This window comes from Pangasianodon hypophthalmus, chromosome 9 (genome assembly GCF_027358585.1).
Source record: "Pangasianodon hypophthalmus isolate fPanHyp1 chromosome 9, fPanHyp1.pri, whole genome shotgun sequence".
NCBI lineage: Eukaryota > Metazoa > Chordata > Actinopteri > Siluriformes > Pangasiidae > Pangasianodon > Pangasianodon hypophthalmus.
Genome location: NC_069718.1, coordinates 29,660,615 through 29,686,709, shown reverse-complemented (window position 1 = coordinate 29,686,709; position 26,095 = coordinate 29,660,615). Strand labels below are relative to the sequence as shown.

Below are 26,095 nucleotides of genomic sequence, written 5' to 3'. Positions count from 1 at the left end.
GTGGTTCAAAAGCATGAACTTTTTTTTTTTTTTTTTTTTTTTTTTTTTTTAAAAAACAGATCTCCTCAGATGTATATTTATTCACATTGTATTCAATACATGCATTGCATTAAATTGTGTTGATTCTAATTCTTTTATTTTATTTTTTTTAAACAAAACATGCTGTTAGATTTTCAGATGCAGTGCTTGCTCTGCTCTCAGCAGTTGGCAAAAAGCAATAAAACATCAATGCTTGGGCATGAAAATGCACCTGAACCAGCAGAGAGTACTCCAAGGTATAGAGTATAGTGTAATTATTGTATGATGCAAGCCAATATTGTATATGTGGATAAAGAATAAAATTGCTATTATTTTGAATTGACTCCATATGCATATGATCTGACCTTCAATATAATACCTTTTGTAGTGAATATCAGCTTTTTTTTTTTTTTTGTAGGGACAAAACCAAAGGCTTGAGGAAGCATTACTTAATATGATTAAATGGGTGGGCATCCTTAACACACGAAGATACTGGATTTAGGGAGTGTGTCAGTGCACTGGACTCTACCTGCACTTTCCCTACAAGAGCTGCTTTAAATGAGAGTGACCCTGAAGTACAATGAAACAAAGGAAAAAGCCAAGGCCGAAGGTATCAGCAGTGAGTCTGACATCTGATATGTGGACAATCATGTTCCATTATATTAATATTACCTGGTAACAGGAAATTCTCCAATCTTACATGGCTGCAGATTTGGCTGAAGTAAAGATGTTACTGATAGAGGAATGGGGTATCCAGGGGAAGGTGAGATGCTTAGTGACTGATGCAGCTCCCAACATGATTGCCTGTGTAAACAGTCTGAAACTCTGACATGCAACTTTTATTGTAGCACATCTGATAAATAAAGACTGTCAGGTTCAGGAACAGATGGGCAATCCTGTCCTGATACTGGTTCAGGAGGTGGACACTTGATGAAACAGCACTTACACAATGCTGCAGTGTTTGGTTAATCTGGGACAAACAGGGAATTAACATCAGCCCTGGAAGAAGTAGTCTTCTTGATAAGAAGTAGTCTTACTGGAAATATTTTCTCAGCACAACCCTGTATACTTATAAAAAATATATGTAATTTTTTAGTGATTTATTTTGAGCAGTCAGTACACCATTGGTAAACAAAGCAGCACCACGTCTCTGTGACAATGTGTGTGCGCAGGTGTGTGTGTATGTGTCACTGCCCTTTGCTCAGGTAGAGTGTCAGTGAAAATAAAACTCAGCAGCTCCATTTTGTGTTGGGGGAAAATAAACCATTTCAGGAGTAAAAACACAGTGAGTCTCTAAATCTAAAGCTATAATATATAAACACACTGAAGTGACACTAGATGCAGAAGAGTTTTGTGGGTTTGTACTGAAGGTTTAATGTACACAGGTTGTTTTAGGACTTGATACCGTGACTATTTCCTGTAAGTGAACTCTGTGCTGATACAGGGTTTGATTTAACACACCGATGTTGGAGTGAAGTAAACGTGTGTCCTGCTGTAATCTGGAGAAGGAGACATGACCTCCAACATGAGTGTGTCTGGAAAACAGGACTTAAAGAAAGACGAGAGGTGAGTTACTTTTCCATTCACCAGCAATAAATACACACCGTCTCATGGGAACAGATCTGTATCTCTAAACACTCACTAGTTAACAGAGGAACTAAACTTTGCTTTAAGGTGTTTAATAGCAGGGAATATATCACTGATCTGATGTAAGAACAGTTTAGAGAAATCATTCACTGAGAGAAGAGTAAAAAGGACTGTGTAATGTGTAGCATAAGAGCAGCATAGCTTTGAGTCAGTGAACTCTACAGGTTTTAAGACCCAGCTGAGTCAGTTAGCTGTGATTGGGATTCCTGACATCAGAGTAATTCCTGAGGTATGAGGCGTGTCTCCTGTCTGAATAAGTGTGCAGACTGTAGCTGAATTAAAAAGATGGAATTCTTGGTGTTTAATGATGAACACATTGTTTAACAGTGCTGAGACAGCAGAGTATTAATTATTGCTGATATTTCTGTTGTAATTCTAGAATGATGGAGAGAAAGAGATCAGACTCACCAGAACCCAGCTGTGTGTCCATGAAGAGTGACCAGTCAATGGATCCTCCAATTAAGTTCAGAGACAGAGACAGTTCTACTGATGTGAGGTCAGTATAGTGAGGTGTTTTATGGCAGTGTTCCACCTGATCAAACTCACTCGTCTCATTATGAAGCCCTTCCTGAGCTTTATCAGGTGTTGAAGCAGTAAAACACTAAACTGTGCAGTGCTGCAGCTCTCGGACTGGCAGTGAGGAAAAGTGCTTTAAGAGTTCAGTTCAGCCTGCAGTCCCTGAGCTGGAGGGTCTGTGGTGCTACAGAAGAACATTTACACCTGGGAAATTAATGACTATATAACCATTTTATTTATTTATTCTTTCAAATATTTATGTCTAAATATGTCAGTGTCAGTTAGGAAATCCTGAAATCAGTGTATTGTGTTAACAGGATAGTGTTAAATATCTGCCTTTGTATTTATTAGTGTGCGTTGTGCAGCTATGAATACATAGAGTCCAAATTACATTATGTGTTTTGTTTGTTCACAGACCACAAAAGAAGAAATCAAACATCAGCAGAAATCAGTTGGAGTCCATATTCAAGGTGTTTGTCTTTATTCTGTGTAACTTGTGTGTGAGTAGGTTGCAGGTTTTTCGATTTAAGATAATATACAGTTTATAATTTATGTAAATTTACAAATTACAGTTTTATTGATGTCCAGCAGGATTATGGGCAATCAGACAGAACGTCAGTTGTAACTGTGTTAATAGAAAGAGACTTTTCTTCTTTTCATAAAATAAAAGCGTCTCTCACAGTGTAACATTATAATATTTAGATCTATTCCTGTGACTTTCTAACCAGGAGCTGGAACACAAAGTCATCACTCTGATAAAGAATGAGCTGAAGAGGTTTAGGAAGCTCCTGAGTCCAGATTACCCAGCATGCACTGAGAGGGAGGTGGAGGATGAGGAGGATCTGCACAGTGTCAGAGAGGGAGTGCTGAAGATCACACTGCACGTCCTGAAGAACATGAACCACACAGATCTCGCTAACACACTGCACAACAGTAAGAGCTCTGAGTCATGACTTTATTCCATCAGGTTCGCTTTAGAGAGAGGAAATTGTTTTAGATATTAACACTTTTAGTTTTAAGTTTGATTTTAGTATCATGTACATCTGGTGCTTTTCTGTTCTGTTCGTGGTCCAGCTTGTGGTTACTCTGTACAATGGTCCTGTTCCTTCAGTAATATTTAGTACATGAATCAGGAATGAACAGCAGCATTTGAAAGTATTTTACATTTTATATTGTGCTCAGTGATTTTTCACTAAAACATGTTATTACTTTGTTTATTAGAACTCACCTCTGTGTATCAGTCAAAGTTCAAATCCAACCTGAAAGAGAAGTTTAAAAGAATTAATGAAGGAATTTCACAGCATGGAAGCTCAGCACTTCTGAATGAGATCTACACAGAGCTCTACATCACAGAGGGTTGGAGTGGAGACGTCAATAATGAACATGAGGTGAGACAGATTGAGACAGCATCCAGGAGACCAGCAACACAGGAGACACCCATCAAATGTAATGACCTTTTTAAAGACAAGTCCGTCAGAACTGTGCTGACTAAAGGAGTTGCTGGAATTGGAAAAACAGTCTCTGTGCAGAAGTTCATTCTCGACTGGGCTGAAGGAAAAGCAAATCAGGACGTCTTCTTCATGTTTCCACTTCCCTTTAGAGAGCTGAATTTGATGAAGCAGGAAAATCTCAGTCTGATGAATCTTCTTCATCACTTTTTCCCAGAAATGAGAAAACTACAATTAATAGACTGCGACTCCTACAAAGTGGTGTTGATCTTTGATGGTCTGGATGAGTGTCGACTTCCTCTAAATTTCCAGAACAATGAGAGATTGTGTGATGTGACAGAGTCAGCCTCAGTGGATGTGCTGCTCACAAACCTTATCAAGGGGAATCTGCTTCCTTCTGCTCTCCTCTGGATAACCTCTCGACCAGGAGCAGCCAGTCAGATCCCTCCTGAGTGTGTAGACCAGGTAACAGAGGTACGAGGCTTCAGTGATCCTCAGAAAGAGGAGTACTTCAGGAAGAGGATCAGTGATCAGAGCCTGGCCAGTAAAATTATCAGACACATGAAGTCTTCAAGAAGCCTCTACATCATGTGCCACATCCCAGTCTTCTGCTGGATTTCAGCAACTGTTCTAGAGAGAATGTTGGTTGAAGCAGAGAGTGGAGAGATCCCCAAGACTCTGACTCAAATGTTCACACACTTCCTGATCTTTCAGATCAAACACAAGGACCAAAAGTACCATCAGAACTGTGACCCTGATCCTCAGCAGACCAGAGAGAGTATCCTGGCACTGGGAAAACTGGCTTTCCAACAGCTGGAGAAAGGAAACCTGATCTTCTATGAGGAAGATCTGAAAGAGTGTGGCATTGATGTCAGAGAAGTGTCAGTGTACTCAGGAGTGTGTACCCAAATCTTCAGAGAGGAGTTTGGGCTTCACCTGGGGAAGGTGTTCAGCTTTGTACATCTGAGTGTTCAGGAGTTTCTGGCTGCTTTATATGCATTTCTCTCCTCCATCACCAGAAATGTAACCAATCAACAAACCACTGATCTGTCTGATCTTCTCAGAAAGTCAAACATGTCTGATTTCCTCAGGAGTGCTGTGGACAAGACTTTACAGAGTGATAATGGACACCTGGACCTCTTCCTCCGCTTCCTAATGGGTCTCTCACTGGAGTCCAATCAGACTCTCTTACGAGGCTTAATGCCACAGACAGGAAGCAGCTCTCACAGCAAACAGGAAACAGTCAAGTACATCAAGGAGAAGATCAGGAAGAATCCATCTCCAGAGAAATCCATCAATCTGTTTCACTGTCTGAATGAACTGAATGATCATTCTCTAGTGCAGGAAGTACAAACTTACCTGAACAGAGGAGGTTACAGGTGTCTCAGTGGAACCAGACTCTCTCCTGCTCAGTGGTCAGCTCTGGTGTTTGTGTTACTGAACTCAGAACAGGAGCTGGATGAGTTTAATTTGAGGAAATATGACCCTTCAGAGGAAGGTCTTCTGAGGCTGCTGCCAGTGGTCAAAGTCTCCACAAAAGCTGTGTGAGTATTTTTATTTATAAACGTATTACTGCATGGTTTGTTATTTTAATGTAACACTGAACTGCACTGTTTCGATTAATGCTTGTTAATTGTTACTCTAATTATCGCCAAATAAACATGTTTTACACTAACACGTTATGTCTAAACTGATGGCTGGGCGATATGGACAAAATCTTATGATATGGTTAATATCTATCAAAATCTTACAATATGGTTCGTATCTATCTTTTTATATATATATAATGTAGTACATATATAAACAATATATTTTGTTTTTTGTAAAATTAATGAAAAACTAACTAACTGCACTAAACACCAGTGCAAGGCACTTTTTCTTTTCTCTTTTTTTTTGAAAGTGACATTGAACAGAGCTATCACAAATGAGAAAATGAAAAACATAATATAAATACAAACTATAAAAAGTAAATAAAACTTTTTTTAAACACTCCACCTTTATGTTCCTTTTAGGTACAAGTTCCTCATCTTTTGTTCTGTGTAACACAGTGTTGTGGGGAGTTTCACTCTGTCATGCTCCTCCATGCTTGTTTTTTTTTTTCCACCCAATTTCTCCCTAATTTATTCATGGCTCATTCCCACCGTCCAGTTCAGTCTCCCCTATCATACGACCTTATCCCTTACCAACTTCCGACACAAGTGATACCAACCGCATCTTTACAACCTGCTCATTCAACATAACACACTTGGAGGAAAGCGGTATCTGCCCACTTTCGTATGAATGAGCTCACAGACGCCCATGATCAGTTAGTATCACTGTGATTGATAGGGGAGAGAGAGTATGCCACCCCTCCCTCCCTGAGAGCATGGACTCACTTGCTCACTTGGACTCCTGGCCACTGATGGCCGTGGCATCGTCGGGATTTGAACTCATGATTTCTGGAAAATAGGATGAATGCTTTTCTGTTGCACCACTCAGTAGCCTTTTTTTTTTTTTTTTTTTTTTTTTACTAGCACACTGCTAGTTGCTCCTAGCTCCATCATTAGTGAGGTAAATCAGCTGTCAAAAAGTGGCTTTTTGACATTGGTGATAAAGAGGATATAGGAAAATATCTATCAATAGACATTATTCATTATTCTATTTTCTCATCCTACGATATGTATCACCATATTGCACAGTCCTATTGAGAGAGAATATGGATGCTTTCACACCAACCTATTTGGTTTGCACTGATCAAACTTTTTCTCTATAGTTTGGATCTGTTCAGAAGTATGTGAACACTCCACCTGTTCTCCAGTCCACACCAAACACCTGATCCAGTGTCTCTATAAAATCAGAGGTCTCAAGATACAAATTTTTAACTGTACGAGCACAGAGAACAAAACATACCAACTGTATGTCTTTACCGTCTCTGTGCAAATCACCATATAAATCACTGTAAAGTATGACTAGTATTGGCTTTTTATTAACTGGTAGTGTACAGTGTATTCACTGACACTTAGAACAATGCACACCAACCGTTTTACCGTCTCTGTGAAATTCAACATATAACTTTGTGTTATTGCTGAAAAATCTGCAACACTTCTCACATTAGAACTCAATACATTTATTTCTAGATTGTGGAGATCAGTAATCATCACTGCATGCATTTTCCTTCAAAAACATTTTCTGGAATATTTTTGCTCCCATAGAACAATAGAAACAGGTCTATAAAATGGTACCGGCTCCATGAGGACAGATAACATCAGAGAAATTGCCTTATTGACCTCACCGTAAAGTACGACTAGTATTGGCATGTTATTAACTGTTAGTGTACAGTTCTCTAATTCTTTATTTTCTGTAATAAAATGCGCTATATCTGCAGTGTTGTTTGTAGAAACCTGAACATAGATCAGAGTTCTGAGATATCATTTCATCATCATTTCATTATCATTTCATCATTTCTCTTCCAGTTTGTATGGGTGTAATCTGACAGAGGAAAGCTGTAGAGTTCTGTCCTCAGTTCTCAACTCAAACTCCTCCAGTCTGAGAGAACTGGATCTGTGTCACAATAAACTGCAGGATTCAGGAGTGAAGCTGCTCTCTGCTGGACTGGAGGATCCACACTGCACACTGGAGATACTGAGGTACACACACACACACACACACACACACACAGATTAGATTATCACTTTATCACCAAATTTTACATACAGAAATGATTGTGTTTTTATGTAGCTGTAAATTTTAGAATATGATTTAAATATTTTTAAGAAACTGAAATGTGTTCATGAGAATAAGATTTACTTTTTAGATTAATTCTATATTAATAAGAAATAAAAGCTGTATTTATGAACTGTAATTATAGCTGTTTAGATCTTGTGTCTCTGCTAGAGGTGTAACACAATGCTATTATCTGTATCTGTTTAGTGCTCAAATTATTTGTAACCCTATCACTTTGCCCTGAGAAACATTGAAAAAATCAGGGCTGCTGCAAAAAGAAAACATGTTATTCACAAATTACAAAACCTTTCTTTCTTTCTTTATTTATTTATTTATTTATGTAACTTTTATTCAAATCCTGAATCAGACATCCTGTGGAACGTTCTGGAAAGCTTTCTATATCTTCTATCTAATGTGACTGAGTAAAAAAGCTAACTATGTTTCAGAACAACGTCTTTCCCAAATCAAGAAACTGTTATTTACCATTTACATTTATGGCATTTGGCAGACACCCTTAACCAGAGCGACTTACAAAAGTGCTTTGAAGTCTCTGTCAATAAATACATTCTGATACTGGTTTGCTAGATCATAAACTAAGAATACCATCAGTCCAAAAAACTCTGTTGGGGAGGTAGTATAGTAACAAGTGCTCAGACACTACAACGTTTTTTTTTATAATAAGTGCTAATTTAATTTAATTTAAATTACTTTAGGAAGAGGTACGTCTTTAGATGTCGTTTGAAGACTGCCGGTGACTCAGCTGTTCGGACATCTAGGGGAAGTTCATTCCACCACCTAGATGCCAGAACAGAGATGAGTCTCGATGCATGCCTCCTTGTACCTGAGAGATGGTGGGACCAGTTGAGCAGTGCTAGAAGATCGGAGGGAGTGTGGTGTCATGCGGGATGTGATATGTGCTTTAAGATAAGTGGGTGCTGGTCCAAACTATGTAGGCAAGCATCAGTGTTTTAAATCTGATGCGGGCAGCTACAGGAAGCCAATGCAGGGAGTGTAGCAATGGGGTGGTGTGGGAGAATTTAGGAAGGTTGAAAACCAGTCATTCAGCTGCATTTTGGATCAGTTGCAGAGGACAAATGGCGCTCAGAGGCAGACCTGCCAGGAGTGAGTTGCAGCAGTCCAGTCTTGAAATGACAAGGGACTGAACTAGCACCTGTGTGGCCTGTGAGGAAAGAAATGGACGAACCCTTCTGATGTTATAAAGGAGAAATTAGCATGAGCGTGTCAGATTAGCAATGTGAGAGGAAAAGGACAGTTGATTGTCCATGATCACCCCAAGGTTGCGTGCAGTAACTGAAGACGAGATCAGAGAGTTTTCCTGGGAGATTGCAAGATCCTGACATGGGGGTGAATCCCCTGGGAGGAACAGCAGTTCAGTCTTGCTGCTATTAAGTTTCAGTTGATGAGCTTTCATCCATGATGAGATGTCTGCCAGACATGCTGATATCCGAGCAGAAACATGAGTGTCTAAGGGAGGGAAGGAGAGGATGAGTTGAGTGTCATCCGCATAGCAGTGGTATGAAAACCCATGTGAGGATATGACTTCACCAAGAGATCGAGTATAGGGGGAGAACAGAAGTGGAGAGTCTGCAGGGAGCAGATGTATCCATGTCACCTAATATGACCGACCTTCTAAGTAGGAAGCAAACCTTTGCCATGCTGCACCACGAATTCCTAGACTCATCAGGGTGGACAAGAGAGTCGTGTGGTTCACTGTGTCAAATGCTGCTTAAAGGTCAAGGAGGATGAGGACTGAAGACAGTTTGGCTGATCTAGCAGCATGTAACTTCTCAGTGACGGCCAAAAGGGCAGTCTCTGTGGAATGTGCCACTTTGAAGCCAGACTGGTTAGGATCTTGGAGGTTGTTCTGTGAGAGACAGTCGATTGTAGACAGTTTGTTCAAGGGCTTTAGAAAGAAAAGAGAGAAGTGATACTGGTCAGTAGTTGCTGATGCCAGAGGGATCCAGAGTGGGTTTCTTCAGGATGGGAATAACCCTTGCTCTCTTGAATGAGGTTGGTACACGACCAGATGTTATGGAGCCATTGATGATAGTGGTGATGAAGGGGATTTACCGTTGACAACAACAGCCAACTAATAATGTTTGATCAGATTTACTTTAGCGTTTGTGTTTGTTTCTGATCTTTCTGGAATGTAACATTCACTGGACACGCTATCAGAATCTGTTATAAAGCTGAACATGGCACACATGTCAGGACAGATAACATCAGAGAAATTGGCTTATTGACCTCAATTAAATTTTATTTTTTTATATAACACTTTTATCAATGGACATTGTCACAAAGCAGCTTTACAGAAATGAATAGATTCAAATTAAATTAAACCAAAATAAATTGTACATATGTGAATTTATTCCTAATGAGCAAGCCAGAGGCGACTTTGGCAAGGAAAAACTCCCTGAGACGATATGAGGAAGAAACCTTGAGAGGAACCAGACTCAAAAGGGAACCCATCCTCATCTGGGTGACAATAATACAGTTGTGCAACCAGTAAATTCATCACGGTTTTGAAAAGAAGTCCGGTTTGTTAAACCTATCCACTGTCCCCTGATGGAGTCCTGGGTACAAAGCTGCCATGGCAACTGCAGCCCTAAAGCCACCACAGCAATTGCAATCCCAAGCCATCACAGTACAACTCCCCATATGAGATCCCCAAGCCATTTCCACGGCCCCCAAGTGGAACCATCCCCAGCAATCCCAATGATCTAAGGCCATCCATGTGGGGGCACCACCAGCAGCAGTGAGCGATCTCAACCAATGAGAACTCCAACCAGAAGTAGGGCATCAGGATGGATCAGGCATGTCCGGAGAGCAGAAGGGGTCAGGATCACTTCCATCTCAGGAGTAGCATGTGTAGCTCAATAGTGAGAGAGAGAGAGAGAGAGAGAGAGAGAGAGCATATGTGGAAGAGATATGTGTAAGCTTTTGTCCCGAATTGGTTAAGGACAGTGTACTTTGTGTGCAGAGTGCAAGCAGGAAATCCGGCAAAACTAGCTATGACAGCATAACTAAAAGGGAGAGCCAGAAGGTAACACAGACATGAGGGCACCCTGGGACATAAAGCTCCAGCCACTCCACTGTCAACAAACCTGAGTGAATGCGTGAGAGTGGGGGGGCGACAGGGTCCAAACATCCCAGTTCACCACAACATTCTATGCCCGTGAACCCTCCAGATCTGCTCCTTTACCTAAGAAAAAACTATTCACAAAAGGCTTAACTAAACAAATATATTTTCAGCCTAGACTTAAACACTAAGACTGTATCTGAACCCCGAACACTAATAGGAAGGCTGTGCCATAACTGTGGGGCTTTGTAAGAAAGTTCTACCCCCAGCTGTAGCTCGCACTATTCGAGGTACCAACAAATAGCCTGCACCTTTTGATCGAAGTAGGGGTGGAGGATCATAAAAGACCAAAAATTTGCTCAGGTACTGGGGCGCGAAACCATTCAGTGCTTTAAAGGGAAATAGTAGTAGTTTATAATCAATACAAGATTTGATTGGGAGCCAATGCAGTGTGGTTAAGATAGGGGTGATGTGGTCATATCTTCTGGTGCTAGTAAGGACTCTCACTGCTGAAGTCTGGACTAACTGGAGCTTGTTTATGCATCTACTGGAACATCCAGACAGCAAGGCATTACAATAATCCAACCTAGAGGTAACAAAAGCATGAACAAATTTTTTTGCATCTTGTAGTGACATTATATTTCTTATCTTAGCAATATTTCTGAGATGAAAGTAATATTATCTGCATGAGCTTCAAATGAAAGACTGGAATCAATAATCACACCAAGGTCTTTTACTGCTGCACATGATGAAACAGAAAGACCATCCAGAGTTATGTAATCAGAAAGCTTACTGCATGTGGTTCTAGTACAAGTACTTCTGTCTTGTCAAAATTAAGTGAGAAAAAGGTAATAAGCATCCAGCGTCATAACAGTGGAAGCTAATACATTGTTTACCAATAATTTTTCCCAGAGGTAGCATATATAAAGAAAAGAGCAGTGGGCCTAAAACAGAGCCTTGCAGAACACCAAACTCTACCTTACTAAGCGTAGAGAAGTCACCATTTACATCTCCAAACTGATAATGATCAGTCAAATAAGACCTGAGCCAGGAGGGGGCCATTTCCTTAACTCCTACAACATTTTCTAGTCTATCGAGGAGAATAGCATGATTAATGGTATCAAAAGCTGCACTAAGGTCAAGCAGCACCAGCAAGGAGACACAACCCTGATCAGAGGCCAGTAGTAGGTCATTTATCACTTTAACCAGTGCTGTCTCTGTGCTATGATGAGGCCTAAATCCTGAAAGATACATTTTGTGAATGTTATTCCTATGTAAGTAAGAGCATAGCTGCTGTGCTACAAACCTTTATAGGATCTTGGAGATAAAGGGGAGGTTTGATATTTGCCTATAATTAAACAGCTGACAGGGGTCGATGTTAGGTTTTTTAATCAGGGGTTTGATAACCTCTAGTTAAAAGATTTAGGTACATAGCCATTGCTAAGGGAAGAATTGATTACCTTTAGAAGAGGTTTGATTGTTTCAGGAATTATCTGTTGGAAGAAACATGTAGGTAAGGGACCTAGTACACAGATTGATGATTTTGATGATGAAATTAGTGAAATTAGTTCAGCCTCTTGAAGGGGAGTAAAACATTCTAATCGTTGACCTGATATCATTATTTTATTATCTATAGGGTTAGTTATGAAACTGTCTGGTTTTAAATTAATAGTCTGAATTTTTTGCCTGATATTTTAAGTTTTATCATTGAAAAAAATCATGCTATACTGCTATATAATGATTGTGTGCATGTTTCTATAATGGTCTTATCTCTAGTCAATTTTGCTACAGTATTAAGTAATAATCTAAGATTATTTTTGTTATCTTCAATTAGGGTGGAGAGATACAATGATCTTAGAGCTTTTCTATAGCTCAGAAGGCTCTCCTTCCATGCTATTTGAAATACTACCAATTTAGTTGGATGCCACTTACGTTCTAATTTTCGAGTGGTCTGTTTTAAGGTGTGTGTGTGATCGTTATACCAGGGTGTTAGCTTTTTCTCTCTAAACTGACCTCACTGTAAAGTATGACTAGTATTGTCATGATATTAACTGGTAGTGTACAGTTCTATAATTCTTTATTTTCTGTAATAAAATGCACTATATCTGCAGTGTTGGTTGTAGAAACTTGAACACAGATCAGAGTGTATTGTTTGTAGGCTGCTCGCTCTCACGTGTGTGTGTTATGTACATGACCTAATGGTCTTATAATAAATTGTAGCTGAGAGAGTGGAGTGCAGAAAGACGTCCCTGCTCCTGTAAATATGCTGATGTGGCGTCCTGTCCTCTGATTTGTGTGTGTGAGAGAAACACAGTGACATTTCTGTTACATGTTAAACTTTAGCTGTATTATGGCTGTGTTTGTGTGTTCAAGATCAGTGTTCAGATCTTTCATCATTTCTCTTCCAGGCTGTGTGAGTGTAATCTGACAGAGGAAAGCTGTAGAGTTCTGTCCTCAGTTCTCAGCTCAAACTCCTCCAGTCTGAGAGAACTGAACCTGAGTGAGAATAAACTGCAGGATTCAGGAGTGAAGCTGCTCTCTGCTGGACTGGAGAATCCACACTGTACACTGGAGATACTGAGGTGTACACACACACACACACACACACACACACACACACACACACACACACACAGAGGTCAGATTTTCACTTTATCACCAAATTTTACATACAGAAATGAGTGTATGTTTTTATGTAGCTGTAAATTTTAAAAACTATGCTTATGAATTGTAATTATAGCTGTTTAGATCTTGTGTCTCTGCTCGAGGTGTAACACAATGCTATTATCTGTATCTGTTTAGTTCTCAAAATATTCATAACTGTTTTTGTATTTGGATTTAGACCGGAACTGGGCATGGTCTATACCAGAGGGTTTTTTGCATGAACCCTATCACTATGCCCTGAAAAACAGTGAAAAAAGTCAGATCTGCTGAAAATAGAAAACATTTTTTTTTTTTTACAAATTATAACACATTTATTTATTTATTTGGTTGGTTGGTTTGTTATTATTATATAAATTTTATTCAACTCCTGAACCAGACATCCTGTGGAACTTTATGGAAAGTTTTCTGTCTTCTATCTAATGTGACTGAGTAAAAAAGCTAACTGTTTTTCAAAACAACAATGTCTTTCCAAATCAAGAAACTGTTATTTACTGGTGACAATGACAGCCACCTAATAATATTTGATCAGATTTATTTTAGCCTTTGTGTTTGTTACATTCCAGAAAGATCAGAAAAATTCACTGGACACACTATCAGAATCTGTTATAAAGCTGGACCTGGTACTGGCTCCATTAGAACAGATAACATCAGAGAAATTGGCTTATTGACCTCACTGTAAAGTACGACTAGTACTGGCATGTTATTAACTGGTAATGTACAGTTCTATAATTGTCAAGTTATATTGGGATTCTCAGCCTCAATGTCAGCCCAAACTTGACAAAGGCTTTATTCAACAATGAAGGGCATATGGAATAACTCAAAACATCTGATTCTTGATTACTGATGCAATTTATTTGAAGATCCTTCAAACAATAACTTGATCATCTTTGCATAAATTCAGTGGTTCAATCAGATCTGCTTAGCTTAATAACCTATACAGGAAGCACAAACCATATATATATACACTATATTACCAAAAGTATTCGGTCACCTGCCTTGACTCACATATGAACTTAAGTGCCATCCCATTCCTAACCCATAGGGTTCAATATGATGTCGGTACACCTTTTGCAGCTAATACAGCTTCAACTCTTCTGGGAAGGCTGTCCACAAGGTTGAGGAGTGTGTTTTTATAGGAATTTTTGACCATTCTTCCAAAAGCGCATTGGTGAGGTCTCACACTGATGTTGGTCGAGAAGGCCTGGCTCTCAGTCTCCGCTCTAATTCATCCCAAAGGTGTTCTATCGGGTTCAGGTCAGGACTCTGTGCAGGCCAGTCAAGTTCATCCACACCAGACTCTGTCATCCATGTCTTTATGGACCTTGCTTTGTGCACTGGTGCACAGTCATGTTGGAAGAGGAAGGGGCCCGCTCCAAACTGTTCCCACAAGGTTGGGAGCATGGAATTGTCCAAAATGTTTTGGTATCCTGAAGCATTCAAAGTTCCTTTCACTGGAACTAAGGGGCCAAGCCCAACTCCTGAAAAACAACCCCACACCATAATTCCTCCTCCACCAAATTTCACACTTGGCACAATGCAGTCCGAAATGTACCGTTCTCCTGGCAACCTCCAAACCCAGACTCGTCCATCAGATTGCCAGATGGAAAAGCGTGATTCATCACTCCAGAGAACGTGTCTCCACTGCTCTAGAGTCCAGTGGCGGCGTGCTTTACACCACTGCATCCGACGCTTTGCATTGCACTTGGTGATGTGTGGCTTGGATGCAGCTGCTCGGCCATGGAAACCCATCCAATGAAGCTCTCTGCGTACTGTACTTGGGCTAATCTGAAGGTCACATGAAGTTTGGAGCTCTGTAGCAATTGACTGTGAAGAAAGTCGACGACCTCTTTGCACTATGCGCTTCAGCATCCGCTGACCCCTCTCCGTCAGTTTACGTGGCCTACCACTTCGTGGCTGAGTTGCTGTTGTTCCCAAACTCTTCCATTTTGTTATGATAAAGCTGACAGTTGACTGTGGAATATTTAGGAGCGAGGAAATTTCACGACTGGATTTGTTGCACAGGTGGCATCCTATGACAGTTCCACGCTGGAATTCACTAAGCTCCTGAGAGCGGCCCATTCTTTCACAAATGTTTGTAAAAACAGTCTGCATGCCTAAGTGCTTGATTTTATACACCTGTGGCCAGGCCAAGTGATTAGGACACCTGATTCTGATCATTTGGATGGGCGACCGAATACTTTTGGTAATATAGTGTGTATATATATATATATATATATATATATATATATATATATATATATATATATATATATATATATATATATAGATACATATATATGAGCAAAGGCAATACATAGTAGTGAAATAATCAAGTACATTTAAGGATATTAACTACAAACTTGCTAGTATACTCACAAGTCACTTATCAAAGAACATATAAACATAGCAATTCAAAAGCACTGCTAAATAAAATGCTGTTACTGCACATGGCTAATTAGCCATTAGATGCTAAACCGCTTACAATACAAACAACTTGCAAGTCAACATAGCGTTCTCATAAACAGTCTTTAGTTACTAGAAAAATCTAGAGTCTTTGTCCTACCAGTAGCATCTCAAAGTTGAACAACACATTGTGGCTTTTCCCAGGTGTCCTTGAATGAATGAACTCAGCATCCAACCTTGATGATTAGATCCGTGCAGGTTTAACAATCTTTCTCCATTGGTTTTACTACCAGCAGCACGAACTTGGGTAGGAGCAGTGTATGCACTTCACGAACAAAGAACCTCTGCGTGCTGATAATCAGACACACCTGCCGCTATCAGACATGAGCATGACATGGCACTGGCCAATCAGCTTCCTTGTTGCTTCCATGTTTGCACTATGTGTTCACAACCAATAGGTTTTTTTTTTTTGTTTTTTTTTTAATCTCAAGGTTAAATTCATTTTATCAGATAGATCTTTCCTTACTTTAATAATGATGAATATATATTTTCACTCAATTCCAAAATGAACTTAACAATAATTCTTTATTTTCTGTAATAAAATGCACTATATCTGCAGTGTTGGTTGTAGAAATTTGAACACAGATCAGAGTGTATTGTTTGTAGGCTGCTCGCTCTCACATGTGTGTGTTATGTACATGACCTAATGGTCTTATAATAAATTGTAGCTGAGAGATTGCGGAGTGCAGAAAGACGTCCCTGCTCCTGTAAATGTGCTGATGTGGTGTCCTGTCCTCTGATTTCTGTGTGTGAGAGAAACACACTGACATTTCTGTTACATGTTAAACTTTAGCTGTATTATGGCTGTGTTTGTGTGTTTGAGATCAGTGCTGTGATATTTCATCATTTCTCTTCCAGGCTGTGTGGGTGTAATCTGACAGAGGAAAGCTGTAGAGTTCTGTCCTCAGTTCTCAGCTCAAACTCCTCCAGTCTGAGAGAACTGGACCTGAGTAACAATAAACTGCAGGATTCGGGAGTGAAGCTGCTCTCTGCTGGACTGGAGAATCCACACTGTACACTGGAGACACTAAGGTACACACACACACACATAGAGCAGAGTTTGAATAAGTTCATCAACATCCAGTTTTCATCTGTGGTAATTGTAATTGTAGTGATCTGATATATTTTCAATGTTGTGTCTTTGAGATGGAGAGTAAATGTACTGTATATAAAGATTTTGTGTAGTTCATGTTTTCAATGCTAAAACTGAGTGTGTTATGTGTGAGAAGGTTTTTTATCTTGCAGGATGCGTTACTGCAGTATTACAACTGAAGGTTGTGCTGCTCTGGCTTCAGCTCTGAGGTCAAACTCCTCATCACACCTGACAGAACTGAATCTAAATGGTAATAATCCAGGAGAATCAGGAGTGAAGCTGCTCTCTGATCTACTGAAGGATCCACACTGTAAACTGGAGACACTACAGTGAGTTACTGACTTTCTGTATCTTTACTGTACTGTATGATATTGTGTGTGAGAGAGCCTGATTTGAATTGGGATGCTGTGTGCCCCAGCATTCAAGATCCGTCTCGCAACCCTGATCACCAGTTGATTCATTTTAATTATTTGCACAGGACATACTTAACTCCCCTTAACTCCAGCACATGAACATTATAAGGTCCCTGGCACTTTTATCCATGTTATCATGTTCTGGGAGAGTCCACTGGTTGCTGAGTTCTGGGTTAAGGTAGTGTCCAAACTATTGAATTTGATATCTGTGATGGTGCCCGCAACCATATCAGTCCTGATTCTAAACGAATTATCCACAATTAACATTTCGAAAAGAGTAGTTCTTGCCGAACTCACTGCTGCCAAGAAAATGTCTGCAGTCCACTGGAAACCTCCTCACTCTCTCCATTATAGCTTGGACTCTGTCCATTATAGAAGTAATCTACAAGGAACTCTCAACAGCTTGAATTAATAGTGCTAATGAGGTTAACATTAATCACTGGTGTAAGGCAATCAATGCCCTGGAAAGTCTGCTATAAAACCTGTATCATTTGTGCTTCCCTCTCTCTCTCTTTATTTCCAAACAGTAGACTCAGAGCCTGTGTGTGTGTTTGTGTGTGTGTGTGTGTGTCAGCATGTGTTTCTGTATCAGATTATGTGAGTGTTCATACATGTAGTTGATGTTTCTTGTCTTACTTTGGCCACATTTCTGTCATTCTTGTATACTGCCCCGTAGTGCCTTGTTTTATGATGTCGATTGTTTTATGAATAAACAAGTAAAAATAAAACAAAAAATCCAAAACAATCCTCTTTAAAACACCTGTTAACTGGTAAGAGGATGAATTAGATTTCTTTATCTTTGAAAGACAGAGGGCTTAGCCCTACTAGTACATTGACACGAGGCGCCCTGCATGATGCCCTCTAGACTTAGACATTTTTGTGCATGAACAGAAGTTACAGCAGAGTTTTAATAAATGCAGCAACATCCAGTTTTCATCTGTGGTAATTGTAATTGTAGTGATCTGATATATTTTCATTGTTGTGTGTGTATGTACTGTATATAAAGATAGGCTAGCACTGATAAACATACAGCAAGTTAAATAGATAAATATTCTTTATTGATGCACAAGAGGAAATCTGGGGAAGATAAAATGAAATTCTACACAGTCACCTGAGCTCAGGATCAAACCCAGGACTCTACCACTGTGCCAGCTGTTTCCTTTTGTATCAGTCGCTGATTAAAATAAAAACAGATGCACTTATCCATGCTGTACAGAATATATGTCTAATCATGCATTTCAGCATCATGAGAAAAATAAGTTGTGATCTGGTGAAAACAGAAATGATTCTGTCCATTGTAGCTAGGTCTACACTGTCTGCATTTACATCTCCTCTTTGCCAGAGCATATGTTGGTAGAAATTGGTTTGATTTGATTCCTTTTTTTTTTGCTTTAAAACAAGATCTTGGCAGCTGAGGACTCTTTATAAATCAGCCCCAAAATCCCACCAGTGGACTTGTTTCACATCTCAACTTTGTTCCAAACAGGCACAGTATGGTGTAAATCTGGCAACCTCACCAGTGCTGTGTTTCCCCATGACTCACACTCTGACAGGGCGGAGCAATTAGCATATGAACAAAACATTTCAATTCTACATTTAAATTTACATTTAATATTGTTTACATTTAATAATGTAATTATATTTAACATTTAGATTCATATTTAAAATGTATATGTAACGTTTACATTTAATATTTACATTTAAAATATTTAAGTACATGAAATCATCTTATAATATTTATATTTAATATTTATGTGTAACATTTATATTTTATATTTAAATTTTTTCCATTTATATTTCTATTTAAAATTTGCACTGAAACTTAGAACAATGCACACCAACTGTTTTACCGTCTCTATGAAATTCAACATATAACTTTGTGTTAATGCTGAAAAATCTGCATCACTTCTCACATTAGAATGAAATACATTTATTTCTAGATTGTGGAGATCAGTAATCATTACACATGCATGGATTTTCCTTCAAAAACATTTTCTGGAATATTTTTGATCCCATTGAACAATAGAAACAGGTCTATAAAATGGTAACAGCTCCTTAAGGACAGATAACATCAGAGAAATTGCCTTATTGACCTCACTGTAAAGTACAATTAGTGTTGGCATGTTATTAACTGATAGTGTACAGTTCTATAATTCTTTATTTTCAGTAGTAAAATGCACTATAGCTGCAGTATTGGTTGTAGAAACTTGAACACAGATCAGAGTGTATTGTTTGTAGGCTGCTCGCTCTCACATGTGTGTGTTATGTACCTAATGGTCTTATAGTAAATTGTAGCTGAGAGATTGTGGAGTGCAGAAAGACGTCCCTGCTCCTGTAAATGTGCTGATGTGTTGTCCTGTCCTCTGATTTCTGTGTGTGAGAGAAACACACTGACATTTCTGTTACATGTTAAACTTTAGCTGTATTATGGCTGTGTTTGTGTGTTTGAGATCAGTGTTCTGATATTTCATCATTTCTCTTCCAGTCTGCGTGTGTGTAATCTGACAGAGGAAAGCTGTAGAGTTCTGTCCTCAGTTCTCAGCTCAAACTCCTCCAGTCTGAGAGAACTGGACCTGAGTAACAATAATCTGCAGGATTCAGGAGTGAAGCTGCTCTCTGCTGGACTGGAGAATCCACACTGTACACTGGAGACACTAAGGTACACACACACACACAGACACACACACAGACACACACAGAGAGAGAGAGAGAGAGAGAGAGAGAACAGAGTTTTAATAAATATAGCAACATCCAGTTTTCATCTGTGGTAACTGTAGTGATCTGATATATCTGCATGGAGAGTAAATATACTGTATATAAAGATTTTGTGTAGTTCATGTTTTCAATGCTAAAACTGAGTGTGTTAAGTGTGAGAAGGCTTTATTTCTTGCAGGATGTGGGGCTGCAGTATTACAGATGAAGGTTGTGCTGCTTTGTCTTCAGCCCTGAGGTCAAACTCCTCATCACACCTGAAAGAACTGGATCTGAACTGTAATAATCCAGGAGAATCAGGAGTGAAGCTGCTCTCTGATCTACTGAAGGATCCACATTGTAAACTGGAGACACTACAGTGAGTTACTGACTTACTGTCTCTTTACTGTACTGTATTGCATGATACTGAATAATATTCACTGTGTACTATATAATATTTATATGTGAGCATGTGCGTGTGTGTGTTTTGGTGTTTATGGTGATGTTTGTTCAAACTGATGCTCTTCTCTGTCTTTCAGCATTAAGGATTATAAACTCACCAGAATGGATGTGTAAGAGATCTAATCACAAATGCTCCTGACAGAGACTACTTTATTGTTGGCTTAGATCAGGAAAAAAAGCATTTGATTTTATCTCAAGAGAATATCTATGGAATTTTGTTTTCCTGATAGTGAAACAACGCTGCAGCTCTTCTACAGAAAATATTCAAGAGAACAAGGAGGATGAACCGACACACACAAACAAATAAAGATATCTGCTTATGCAGATGATAGAACCGTTTTTATAAAGAACCAAAAGGAACTTGATATAATAAATAAACATTTTAAAAATGATGAAAAAATCTCTGGGTTCAAATGAAAGCTGAATAAAACAGAGGCAGTGTGGATGGACTGCAGCGCTGCTCCGCCTTTACACATAGAAAGTAAAGATGAAAGTAAACATAGAAAGTAAAGATAAAATCAAAATATTATAACACACAACGAGTGTCCTGAACACAACTGGCAAATAAAGGAACAAGAAATTACATCTGAAATTGAAACGTGGAAAGAATCCAATTACAAAACCAGAACACAAATAATAAACCTTGATACTATCCAAGCTTTTATTTTTAGCCGCTGTTTTTCCACCTGATGATAAAAATATCAGCGATTAAACAAAATGTGAGCTTTATTTGGGGAAATAACAGAGAGGTGATGAAGAGAGAAGTTTTATTTAAAACTAAAGAACAAGGAGGACTGAATGCAGCTGAATTAGGGAATAAATGAAAGACAGCATTTTGTAAGAATGTGACACAAGAAACTCAGAGTGGAAATCCTATAAAACAGAATATTGAGTTGAATCAGATCATTTAGCTGTTTCAGTGAGAATGAACTTAAATGAGCAGAGAGGTTACTACAAACTTTTTGCTTAATTTCAGATTGCCTGTGACTGCTGCAGTCGTTGGTACCAATCATGTGTCCAGGAGACATCAAAAGTGCAAAAGTTATAAATGTATATTTTAACAAGCTACTAACAACAGAGATCTTGCCTTTTTGACACACTATTATGATGTGCAGACAACAGAAATCAATGAGCTAAAATGTGATAATGTGAGTGTCTCACTGTAGCCTATAATGTATATGGAGAAAACGTGTGATCTGTTTGAATGAGAGACACTCTTTATTAATCAGTATCCAAGAGTGTTATATTTGAAGCATTTGAATTCTCACATCACATGTTGTGTATGCAAAATTAGGAAAGGCGAATGTACACTGAATTTGCAGTCGCGTTTCACACTCATTGATCAGTATGCTTGTGTAGACTTTGGTGAAATGTACGCTTGTAGTTCATCTCCGTGTTCTGATCTGCTGCGCGAGTCTCATCAACAATAAGCTTTATCAATAAGCTATCAAGTTAACATCTTCATATCCAGCTGATACAATCGCACCTTTAAATGTGGCCCTCCTATATCAAGGATTAGCACTGTTGCCAATTTTGGCATAAAATTTTAGACTACGCCACCCCAGAAATTTGGCTGGGGACCCACAAGTACATCGAGTACCCAATACACAGATTTGTTGTGGCTGAGACAGGTATCAAACAATGATGAAAGGGTTCACACAATTTATTCAGAACGGCATACAATAAAGTGCAGCATTGATCTCTTTAATATACAAACATTAAAACACCTCACTCATATAACATTATACACATGCACTTTACCACTTCAGAACTGGGGAAATCGTCCTGCCTATCCAATAAATACAGCAACCACACATGCCACCACAGCACCAAATCACCCTTTGTGAACACTGCAAACAGACAGCCGCACCACCACCACATACGGAGGACTCTGGCTAAAGCTAGCCCCCAATTCTGAAGGAAAAAAAAAAGAACAAAATATAAGACACAACCACACATACACTTAAATAATATCCTCAATAAAGGAATATTTATCTTGGGCTGTTGAAGCAAAAGAGCAAGTCAAACTGCTCACAAAAAAACATTTACAAAGAAAAAAAATTCAAAATACACAACCACATACACACACAAAAAACACAACCAAATAGTACTGATGTAACGCCTCGTCCGAGGCGGGCTGTGTAGGATCCATAAGCAGAGACTAAAGCAGATAAATCCGAAACGGCAGGCAAAATCACAATCAGGAAACGAGAGCAAAAGTCCGAAAAAACCAGGAAGTCAATCAGCGAGAAAATATGATCCAAAATCGCAAGGCAAAGGCAAAAATCAGAGTTGAGGAGCGAGCTCACCCTGTAGGCTGGGGCCCCGTCAATATCGAGCGGTGGCGGTGGATCATTCTCTGTGGTCGAATTGTCCAGGCGGGGGCGTGCTGGTTTGAGCAGGGACACGTGGAAGGTGGGGGAAATTCGATACGAGGCAGGGAGTTGCAGTTGGTAAGTCACTGGGTTCACTTGGCGGACGATGCGGAAGGGGCCAATGAATCACGGGGTCAGCTTGCGGCAGGGTAGCCTCATTCTGAGATTTTGTGTGGATAACCAGACCCTTTGGCCCACCTGGAACCTGGGATGTGGCCGTCTGCGACGGTCCGCCTGTATCCTTTGGCGTCGTATGGCTCGTTGTAGGCGGATATGGGTGCTTTCCCAGACCTCCTGGCTGTGACGGACCCAGTCATCTATGGCAGGAACGTCAGAGGGTTCTCCTGACCAGGGAAACAGAGGAGGTTGATACCCCAGAATACACTGGAATGGAGTGAGTCCCGTGGATGAGTGGATGAACGAGTTTTGGGCATACTCTGCCCACGGGAGAAACTCACTCCAGCGCTGTTGTTCCCGACTGCAGTAGGAGCGGAGGTACCTGCCGATTTCCTGGTTTAAACGCTCGGTCTGTCCATTAGACTGTGGATGGTTCCCAGAACTGAGGCTTATGTTGACCCCTAAATGGGTGCAAAAGGCTCTCCAGACTCTGGACGTGAATTGCGGGCCTCGATCGGACACGATATCTTCAGGAAGGCCATAGGTACGAAAAATGTGGTGAAATACTGTTGTCGCTGTTTCCATGGCTGTGGATAGGCCTTTGAGAGGGACCAGTCGGCAGGCCTTAGAGAACCTGTTGATGGCAACTAGGATCGTGGTGTATCCTGCCGAACTAGGGAGGTCGGTCACAAAATCTATGGCCATGTGAGACCAGGGACGCCTGGGTATGGGCAGGGGTTCTAACAAACCCATGGGGAGCTGGCGGCTGGTTCGAGACTGCGCACAGGTACTGCAGGTTCCCACGTACTCCTCTATATCTTGTGCCAGTGCGGGCCACCAAAATCGGTTGCTAATCAGGGCTGTGGTGCGCCGGATACCGGGGTGGCCGGAGCTAGGCGCCTCGTGGACCCATTGCATTACTCTCGGACGTAGGGAGGTAGGTACGAAGAGTTTCGTGGGTGGGCAGGCTGGTGGTGGGGGTTCGTTGCTCTGGGCGCGCTGGATCTCTTCCATGATGTCCCACCTGATTGGTGCGAGTACTGTGGCGGGTGGTAGTATCGGCTCCGGGCTGCTGGGCGAGTTTATGGGGTCGTGACGCCGGGATAGTGCATCAGCCTTGCCGTTCTTAGTGCCTGGTCGATATGTGACCGAGAACCGGAACCGGGTGAAGAATAGGGCCCATCGAGCCTGTCTAGGGTTCAGTCTCTTAGCGTTGCGTAGATATTCCAAGTTCCGGTGGTCCGTCAATACTAAGAACGGGTGGCATGCTCCTTCCAGCCAATGCCGCCATTCTACTAATGCCTCCTTAATGAAAAGGAGCTCCCGATTGCCGACATCATAATTAACTTCAGCTGGAGTTAGTTTACGTGAGAAGTAGGCACACGGATGAACTTTCCCTGGGTTTCCCTGGCGTTGTGATAGTACGGCCCCTATCCCGCAGCTGGAGGCATCCACCTCAACGATGAAGGGCAGGCTGGGGTCTGGGTGCCTCAAGATCGGTGCTGTAGTAAAACTTGACTTTAGCTGGTTGAAGGCGGATTGGGCCTGGTCATTCCAATGGAGGCATTGTGGTTTGCCTCGCAGGAGTGACGTCATAGGGTTAGCGATGCTGCTGTAGTTTGTTATGAATCGCCGGTAAAATTTTGCGAACCCCAGGAACCTCTGTAATTCTCTGATCGTGGTAGGTTCGGGCCAGTCCGCGACCGCCTTGACTTTGCTGGCGTCCATCTCTACCCCCTTCTTCGAGATGACATAACCCAGAAAGGTGATAGAGTCTCGGTGGAATTCGCATTTTGCGGCCTTGACGTATAACTGATGTTTCAGCAGCCGAGTGAGGACTGTTCTAACATGGTGGATGTGTTCGTCATAGGTGGACGAGTAGATAAGAATGTCGTCGATGTAGGCGATGACGTAGTGATGGAGTACATCCCTGAAAATTTCGTTAATTTTGTTTAATGACTGAAATACTGCTGGCGCGTTGGTTAGTCCATATGGCATCACGAGATATTCATAGTGCCCCTGGTGGTGTGGAACGCCGTCTTCCACTCGTCCCCCTCTTTGATCCTTATTAAATTGTACGCGCTGCGCAGGTCCAACTTTGTGAATATCCGAGCCTCCCTGAGCTGTTCCAAGGCTGCTGGTACCAGTGGGAGAGGGTAAGGGTATTGGACCGTTAACGCATTCAGTCCCCTGTAATCGATGCATGGCCGCAGGCCCCCGCCTTTTTTTTCAACGAAGAAGAATCCTGCTGCAGCAGGAGAAGTGGAGGGTCGGATGTAGCCCATGTCTAGGGCTTCTTTGACATATTCCTCCATTGCCTTGGTCTCGGGGAGAGAAAGGGGGTAAACCTTACTCTTAGGGGGTATCGCGTTGGGTAGCAGCTTGATCGCGCAGTCCCATGGGCGGTGGGGGGGGGGGGGGGAGCTGTCTGGCTCTCTCTTCACTGAACACCTCTTGAAGATGCTGGTATTCATGAGGTATGGAGATGTTCGTTGGTGTGTCCGGGCTTTCAGTGGAGGTCGCGAGACATGGCAGTGACTGGACCCTGCGAAGACAGTGATTTTGGCAGTGGGGTGACCAGCTAACTAATTCCCCCTCCTTCCAGGACACAACGGGGTTATGGAGTTGCAGCCAGGGAAAACCCAGGATGATGGGATTCGAAGGAGTGGGGATGATGTAAAATGCTGTCTCCTCATAGTGAAGTAGGCCAACCTGTAGGGTGAGCGGATGGGTTTGATGGGTGATGAGGCCTCCCCCGATGGGACGATTGTCGACGGCCATCACTCGCAAGGGTGGTTCGCATGGCAGTGTGGGGAGATGAAGGTCTTCTGCGAGCTGTTGGTCAATCAGGTTGACGGCCGCCCCGGAATCCACTAGCGCTGGAACTACAATGGTACCCTGAGTGTAATGCACCGTCACTTTCAGTGTCATACAGGAACATATGAAATCGCATCTCTCCTTGGAGGTAGACGGTTTCTCGGGACAGTTGCTAACCCGGTGGCCAGCTCCCCTGCAGTAGAAACAGAGGTTTCGGCGTGCCCGACGTTGACGCTCGTCCTGAGAGACTCTGGTGCCACCCAGCTGCATAGGCTCCGGCCCCTCCTCCCGTGGTCTGCAGTGGTCCTCCCGAAACCAGGATTCATAGTGTGGGCGAGACATGCGTCGTTGTTGGCGGAGGAGGTTGTCCAGACGAATAGCCTTGGTGATATATTCAGACAGGGTAACATCCGTGCTGTGGCAGGCCAACTCGGCCTGTAAAGCCGGCCGTAATCCCTCCCGAAATACTGCTAGCAGGGCAGGATCATTCCACTGACTTTGGGCCGCTAGGGTACGAAATTTTACGGCGTAGTCAGCCGCTGGCTCGGTGCCTTGACGTAACTCCAAAA

At 41.2% G+C, this 26,095-nt stretch overlaps 2 protein-coding genes across 2 annotated transcripts; both read left to right on the top strand.

The window, feature by feature from the left end:
- Positions 1-1,173: 1,173 nt before the first annotated feature.
- On the top strand, positions 1,174-13,801 carry LOC117597915 (NLR family CARD domain-containing protein 3-like). The gene is made up of 7 exons (XM_053237035.1): positions 1,174-1,584; positions 2,045-2,161; positions 2,597-2,651; positions 2,910-3,114; positions 3,403-5,173; positions 7,082-7,255; positions 12,840-13,801. The coding sequence occupies exons 1-7, from the start codon at positions 1,532-1,534 to the stop codon at positions 13,141-13,143; spliced, it is 2,679 nt and encodes an 892-aa protein (XP_053093010.1). The 5' UTR covers positions 1,174-1,531; the 3' UTR covers positions 13,144-13,801.
- A 1,799-nt stretch (positions 13,802-15,600) lies between these two features.
- On the top strand, positions 15,601-21,148 carry LOC117597918 (ribonuclease inhibitor-like). Its single transcript, XM_053237050.1, has 5 exons — positions 15,601-16,590; positions 16,804-16,980; positions 19,550-19,723; positions 19,958-20,134; positions 20,295-21,148. The coding sequence occupies exons 2-5, from the start codon at positions 16,805-16,807 to the stop codon at positions 20,329-20,331; spliced, it is 564 nt and encodes a 187-aa protein (XP_053093025.1). The 5' UTR covers positions 15,601-16,590; position 16,804; the 3' UTR covers positions 20,332-21,148.
- The last annotated feature ends 4,947 nt before the right edge of the window (positions 21,149-26,095 follow it).

Coding starts and splice junctions, on each gene's coding strand:
- LOC117597915 (XM_053237035.1), top strand. CDS start 1,532: ATGACCTCCAACATGAGTGTGTCTGGAAAACAGGACTTAAAGAAAGAC. Junction 2,162..2,596: donor GACAGTTCTACTGATGTGAG/GTCAGTATAGTG, acceptor GTTTGTTCACAG/ACCACAAAAGAAGAAATCAA. Junction 2,652..2,909: donor AGTTGGAGTCCATATTCAAG/GTGTTTGTCTTT, acceptor CTTTCTAACCAG/GAGCTGGAACACAAAGTCAT.
- LOC117597918 (XM_053237050.1), top strand. CDS start 16,805: ATGCGTTACTGCAGTATTACAACTGAAGGTTGTGCTGCTCTGGCTTCA. Junction 16,981..19,549: donor TGTAAACTGGAGACACTACA/GTGAGTTACTGA, acceptor TTTCTCTTCCAG/TCTGCGTGTGTGTAATCTGA. Junction 19,724..19,957: donor TGTACACTGGAGACACTAAG/GTACACACACAC, acceptor TATTTCTTGCAG/GATGTGGGGCTGCAGTATTA.